Here is a 7,500-nt window from a genome sequence, read left to right on the forward strand (position 1 = left end):
ACACTGTGTGTGTGTGTGTGTGTGTGTGTGTGTGTGTGTGTGTGTGTGTGTGTGTGTGTGTGTGTGTGAGCATGTGTGTGAGCGTGTGTGTGTGTGTGTGTGCGTGCGTGCGTGTGTAGCGTGGCAAGATAATGATGGAAAATATGACGATGTAGAGAGCATGGCATAATATTTGGGTCATGGGGGGCTGGAGTCTATCACAGCATACATTGGGTGGAAGGCAAGCAGACACACTGGACAGTGACATGACATGGTCTATCACAGTTACACTCACACCTATGGACAGCGTCACCTCTTAAACCTTCCCCCTGTTCATCTCTCCCCTGTATGTGTCACCTCTTAAACCTTCCCCCTGTTCATCTCTCCCCTGTATGTGTCACCTCTTAAACCTTCCCCCTGTTCATCTCTCCCCTGTATGCGTCACCTCTTAAACCTTCCCCCTGTTCATCTCTCCGCTGTATGCGTCACCTCTTAAACCTTCCCCCTGTTCATCTCTCCCCTGTATGCGTCACCTCTTAAACCTTCCCCCTGTTCATCTCTCCCCTGTATGCGTCACCTCTTAAACCTTCCCCCTGTTCATCTCTCCCCTGTATGCGTCACCTCTTAAACCTTCCCCCTGTTCATCTCTCCCCCGTATGCGTCACCTCTTAAACCTTCCCCCTGTTCATCTCTCCCCCGTATGCGTCACCTCTTAAACCTTCCCCCTGTTCATCTCTCCCCTGTATGCGTCACCTCTTAAACCTTCCCCCTGTTCATCTCTCCGCTGTATGTGTCACCTCTTAAACCTTCCCCCTGTTCATCTCTCCCCTGTATGTGTCACCTCTTAAACCTTCCCCCTGTTCATCTCTCCCCTGTATGTGTCACCTCTTAAACCTTCCCCCTGTTCATCTCTCCCCTGTATGCGTCACCTCTTAAACCTTCCCCCTGTTCATCTCTCCCCTGTATGCGTCACCTCTTAAACCTTCCCCCTGTTCATCTCTCCCCTGTATGTGTCACCTCTTAAACCTTCCCCCTGTTCATCTCTCCCCCGTATGTGTCACCTCTTAAACCTTCCCCCTGTTCATCTCTCCCCTGTATGTGTCACCTCTTAAACCTTCCCCCTGTTCATCTCTCCCCTGTATGTGTCACCTCTTAAACCTTCCCCCTGTTCATCTCTCCCCTGTATGCGTCACCTCTTAAACCTTCCCCCTGTTCATCTCTCCCCCGTATGCGTCACCTCTTAAACCTTCCCCCTGTTCATCTCTCCCCTGTATGCGTCACCTCTTAAACCTTCCCCCTGTTCATCTCTCCCCCGTATGCGTCACCTCTTAAACCTTCCCCCTGTTCATCTCTCCCCTGTATGCGTCACCTCTTAAACCTTCCCCCTGTTCATCTCTCCCCTGTATGCGTCACCTCTTAAACCTTCCCCCTGTTCATCTCTCCCCTGTATGCGTCACCTCTTAAACCTTCCCCCTGTTCATCTCTCCCCCGTATGCGTCACCTCTTAAACCTTCCCCCTGTTCATCTCTCCCCTGTATGCGTCACCTCTTAAACCTTCCCCCTGTTCATCTCTCCCCTGTATGCGTCACCTCTTAAACCTTCCCCCTGTTCATCTCTCCCCTGTATGTGTCACCTCTTAAACCTTCCCCCTGTTCATCTCTCCCCCGTATGTGTCACCTCTTAAACCTTCCCCCTGTTCATCTCTCCCCTGGGTGCATATTGTCATTTGGTAGCTCTTTTAGCTGTAAATCATCCTCTTGTCACATGTACTTGCTTGACACAGCACTTTAATGGCATACATAGAAGCAGCTTCTGGCTTGATGACATTAACGAGATGTACACATTAACGAGATGTACACTAATTGGTGATGCGAGGCTGCGTTGCCTTTCTGCATCTCTGAGTCAGCAGCTGCAAGTCAAAGATGAACATGTGGCATCTGATGATGTCAGAGGTGCTCTGGGGGAGGATGGAGGTGTGTGTGTGTGTGTGTGTGTGTGTGTGTGTGTGTGTGTGTGTGTGTGTGTGTGTGTGTGTGTGTCTGTGTGCGTGCGTGCGTGCGTGCGTGCGTGCGTGCGTGTGTGTGGGTGTGTGGGAGCAATATAAAGCACTTTGAATATGGCTGCATTTCTTTACAGTTACTTTCTGGACTAATTGCACTCATTTGACAGCTGAGACAGGTGCAAACACACAGCTGGTGGGATCTCACTTTTTAAGGAAAAATGATTCGGGGAACATTTCTATCATAACATTTTACAAAAGAATAATAACACTAGGCTTTTCAAAGTAACCTACAGTAGCCTGGTTGTAATCAGAGATGGCACTTGTTTGTGATCCTATCTCAAACCACAAGCATCGCTTGAGTCTACAAGGAAATTGTCAGGCTGCACATTAGTGTATCCTACGTGTCATTTACTAAGCTCATTTCCGCATTATAATTTCCATGTGCAGTGGCAAAACAACACCACACACCAAGGACAACATATTTTTCAGGGAAAATATTATGGTACATGTTGGCACAAACTATGCTGTCTCTACTTGGCTGTTAAACTGGGTGTCGTTAGGCCTGGTCATTAGGAGCTATAGCCCCCAATGTTCCCAATAGGGGATTCCCCGGGCCCCCCTACAGGGGTCTGGGCTAAACCCCCGATAACGCCCCTGGCTGTTAATGTCAACAAAATGGTCTGCAGTGATTGACATCATGTGAAAACTATGAATATAGTGCATTTCTATTTGTCTATTTTTGTATATATCTATGTACCTTACTCAACACATGAGCACAATATTCAAGTCAACACAGGGAAAGACATGCAACATGCAATAGTAGTTGAACCAGACCAACGAGTGGTGAACCCTGATGCTGGCAGCACAGCACAACACAAATACCTTGCCAATACAGTACAGCCGTTTGTTAGCAATCACACTGTTTGCAAATCATAGAAGCAATCACACAAGTTGGAAAATAATGAGAGAAGAGAAGAGGAGAGGAGAGGAGAGGAGAGGAGAGGAGAGGAGAGGAGAGGAGAGGAGAGGAGAGGAGAGGAGAGGAGAGGAGAGGAAAGGAGAGGAGAGGAGAGGAGAGGAGAAGAGGAGAGGAAAGGAGAGGAGAGGAGAGGAGAGGAGAGGAGGAGAGGAGAGGAGAGGAGAGGAGAGGAGAGGAGAGGAGAGGAGAGGAGAGGAGAGGAGAGGAGAGGAGAGGAGAGGAAACGCTATTAACAAACATTGCTAACGTGATTAATAAGACTATTTGGGTGATGTACCCCAGCCTGCCAGCTTTCAAACCGAAGAGAAGAGAAGAGGTAAGACAAACCTTTATAGTAGAACAAGGATCGGTCAGTGAGGACGAACCACCTCCTGTTCCATTGCTTCACCCCACTGCTGGCCTGGAGGGACAGACACATCATCCTCCTCATCATCATCATCACCACCATCATCATCATCATCATCATCACCACCATCATCATCATCATCATGTTGATTGTCCAAAAGGGGGCAGTAGTAGTGGGCGTGACAGTCCCACTAACTGCACTGATATTCTAATGGTGTCTAGTCACTTATTGTTTGGGGGGTGGAATAGTCCTTTTTAAGAGCTAAGTGTGTTTCTTTTTTCCCCGCCAAGCCCTAACAATGCCAATGTTTATGGGCTACATCAACACTGTTATGTGCGTACATAGCCTATACAGTGTTCTATTGTGAGTAATGAACCTTTTCTTCAAGAGCAAGCAGAGGAATTGCTAACTTTCTAATTTTTATTGTATTTTTGTAACCACTTTGTTACGTCAAGGTTAGCTGGCTAACACTGGCTAACAGAGTTGCATAGCAACACAAACGGTGTAACACTCCTTGCACTCTATGTACCTGTTGCTCTCTCTACTTACTAGTGGTGCTCACAGCTGATCTTACTAGTGGTGCTCACAGCTGATCTTACTAGTGGTGCTCACAGCTGATCTTACTAGTGGTGCTCACAGCTGATCTTACTAGTGGTGCTCACAGCTGATCTTACTAGTGGTGCTCACAGCTGATCTTACTAGTGGTGCTCACAGCTGATCTTACTAGTGGTGCTCACAGCTGATCTTACTAGTGGTGCTCACAGCTGATCTTACTAGTGGTGCTCACAGCTGATCTTACTAGTGGTGCTCACAGCCGATCTTAGTAGTGGTGCTCACAGCTGATCTTACTAGTGGTGCTCACAGCTGACCTTACTAGTGGTGCTCACAGCTGATCTTACTAGTGGTGCTCACAGCTGATCTTACTAGTGGTGCTCACAGCTGATCTTACTAGTGGTCTCACAGCTGATCTTACTAGTGGTGCTCACAGCTGATCTTACTAGTGGTGCTCACAGCTGATCTTACTAGTGGTGCTCACAGCTGATCTTTGCATTTAAGCAGGAGAGAGAGAAAAGCCTGTATTTGATCACGGCCTAATTTGCATTTTATCTATTGCAACAGTTCAAATTGTTGGATCAAATTCATTTGTCAGTTGGATGAAAACTCTTGACTCTTTGGGTTTGAAAGGAGAGGAAATGGGTCCTACCTGCTTGTACAGCCATCCCTGTTTGGCAATCTCAGCTTTGGGGTTCCTCCGCATAGAGTTGGAGCGCTTTCCAAAAGTAGCCGCCTTCCTCACCGGACGAGATGACTGCAGGGAAACAGACCGACAGAGGGGAAGAAGATTATTGTTTTATAGATTGATTGATTGATTGATTAAAGGATGGCTTTACCGGTAATCAACCCTCTTTGTATCATATATAATCTTGGTAATATAAGCACATGGGCGGTGTTTACCTCTCTGTGTTTTCCTCATGGAGATCTCCCATTTCCTCCTCTGGCAAAGCGCTCCGTTGTGACGCGTTTTAAGTCACGCGTCACAACGGAGCTGCAGGCTGTTATTGTTTATTTTTATTTTTTAAGTATGCGCACATCCAGAATTGCATTGAGAGCCTTAACGAGCCTTAATGACTTGCAGCTGGTGGGGGCGGAGTTTCTGCAGGCAGGAGCAGGAGCATTTTTCTCCGTGAGGTAAACAGACAGAGAAGGTAAAACACTGCCCATGTGCTTGCATTACCGAGATTATACAAAGTGGGTTGATTACCGGTAAAGCCAGTGAGTGTGTGTGTGTGTGTGTGTGTGTGTGTGTGTGTCTGTGTGTGTGTGTGTGTGTGTGTGTGTGTGCGCGTGCGCGTGCGCGTGCACATGTGTGTGTGTGTGTCTGTCTGTGCGTGCGTGCGCTTACCCGGGGGGTGTAAGGCTGCCCTTCAGGAGACAGGTCTGACACCATGTTAGCACTGTTGGAGTTAGCGTTCACATCAGTAGTAGTAGGATTACTCACAGTCCTGCCTCCCACCTTCCCATTCATATCCAAATCACAATGCCTGGACAGACAGAGAAAGGTGGGCGTGTAAATATCTTCATATTAACAGCTCCCATCCACAACACACACACACACACACACACACACACACACACACACACATACACGCCTGCAAGTCTAGTCAGGTCCACTAGTTCAGTCTATTCTTGTTTAGTCCATTTGAGCTCAGTCTGGTCCAGTCCAGTCCCGTCCAGTCCAGTCCAGTCCAGACCAGTCCAGTATGTCTACATTGATCTATTGATTCTGCCATGGTGGGTTGCAGGGATGGGCTCTCCTATTAAGTCCACCGTGCATGACCTCAGGGAGGAGACATGGATCTACTGAGCAGCATCTCCCTCTCCTTTGTGTCAACACTCGTTCAGATGATCCTCTCCTCCTCTCTCTCCTCTGCTCTGCCCCATCTGCGTTTCCCCTTCCTCAGCATCCTCCTCTCTCTACACTGTCTGTCCTTCCTCAGCATCCTCCTCTCTCTACACTGTCTGTCCTTCCTCAGCATCCTCCTCTCTCTACACTGTCTGTCCATATTGATGACAATGGCTCGATATGCTGGAGGTGGGACTGTTGTCTTAACACTATGCAGCCATTTATCCACTTGTGACTAATGATGAATCATTGATAGTACACCGTGTTTATCAGCAACAATCTGTTTAGTGCATTCTGCCAGCATAGTAGAGGCTCATATAATATGCTGCTAGAAATATGAGCCATATTTCTAAACCTACAAAGGAGACATCACGAGAAAATGATGCAGTATTAACAGAGAATCATTCCATCCGTTGCTTGGAAGTGTCGGAACTGTTGAATTTCCTTTGTGACGCATGGAAATATTCAGTCTTTAAACTTTGCATTTGCCATATTTCTGTACAATTCAATTGACTTGTAAGAAGTGAAGATCAAAATTAACCACCACACACTGGAATGACAATACTGTGGCTTTAATAGCGAACAACGTGTTTCGCCTGTACTGTAGCTTCACCAGGTTCACTCAGCGAGGCGGAGCGAAGCGAACCTGGTGAAGCTACAGACCCAGTAGGCCTGAAGCTGATGAAGCTACGGACCCAGTAGGCCTGGAGCTGATGAAGCTACAGACCCAGTAGGCCTGGAGCTGATGAAGCTACAGACCCAGTAGGCCTGGAGCTGATGAAGCTACAGACCCAGTAGGAACTGGAGCTGTCCATCTACTTACTGGCCCTTTCCCTGCACACTTCCAGGCAATCACTATGTACTGGTTGCTACGGTCTACAGTACTTTACCAAGTGGCTGAAAGCCGCCTATGTTGTACACAACACAACCACAAACTGCTAACAGTCCGTGAGCTAGTGATCGAGGGCATGGTCAGCCATTTTGGGGTCCCAACTGGGCTGCATTCACATCGAGGGAGAAACATGGAGGCCTTTTGGTAACATTTGTCGGCAGCTCTCTCTTGCGAGATGTGCAGCTCTTCACCCTCAGGCTTGTGGAGCGGTTTCACCACGGAGCCAACTGGCACCGGGCACAGGCAAGAGAGGCAGCATATGAGCATATGAGCAGCATAACAGCCACAACATACCAGCACGTAACAGGATGTGAGCTGCCAGAACTGCAAGACCTGTACAACCAGCGGTGCCTCAGGAGGTCCCTGAAGATCATCAAAGACACAAACCACCCCCACAACAGTCTGTTCTCCCTGCTACCCTCAGGGAGGAGATACAGGGTCCCAAGAGCACGCACAAATCGCTTGAGGGACAGTTTCTTCCCGCAGGCCACGAGACTCCTTAACATATACAAATAGTGTAGTAGCCGTACTGTACCGCACTGTAGATGCCACCATTATGTATGACTAATGTTCAATAGTATGTTTAATTAGGTATACGCTATTTGCACCTAACAGAATGTTATTATGTTTAATTATGTTTAAAGTATGTTCATGCCATTTGCACTATGGGCAGTGAACACGCCACTGTCTGTGGCGTGTCTTACTGCTTTATTGCTTGTTGCCTCTTGTTTTTTATTCATACAGTATATATTTTATTTTTTGCACTATGTTGTAACGGAGCCTACAGCACAAGAATTTCACACGTGATACTTGTACTACGGAGTGACAATAAAAATCTTGAATCTTGAATCTTGAATCATACTTAAGCCCGGGATCGTGGGTGTGTCAGTCTATGGAC

The 7,500-nt window shown here is 47.5% G+C and overlaps 1 protein-coding gene across 1 annotated transcript in view; it reads right to left on the minus strand.

Annotated features, from left to right (window-relative positions):
- Positions 1-7,500, minus strand: part of plekha6 (pleckstrin homology domain containing, family A member 6) — a 106,334-nt gene that overhangs the window by 97,173 nt on the left and 1,661 nt on the right. The window contains exons 2-4 of the mRNA XM_083662017.1: positions 5,210-5,348; positions 4,511-4,615; positions 3,288-3,360 (exon numbers count right to left, since the gene is read on the minus strand). Coding sequence (XP_083518143.1) covers positions 3,288-3,360; positions 4,511-4,615; positions 5,210-5,332 — 301 coding nt within the window. The 5' untranslated portion in view covers positions 5,333-5,348. The remainder of the gene's footprint in view (positions 1-3,287; positions 3,361-4,510; positions 4,616-5,209; positions 5,349-7,500) is intronic.

This window comes from Poromitra crassiceps (assembly GCF_964638095.1).
Source record: "Poromitra crassiceps genome assembly, chromosome: 27".
NCBI lineage: Eukaryota > Metazoa > Chordata > Actinopteri > Beryciformes > Melamphaidae > Poromitra > Poromitra crassiceps.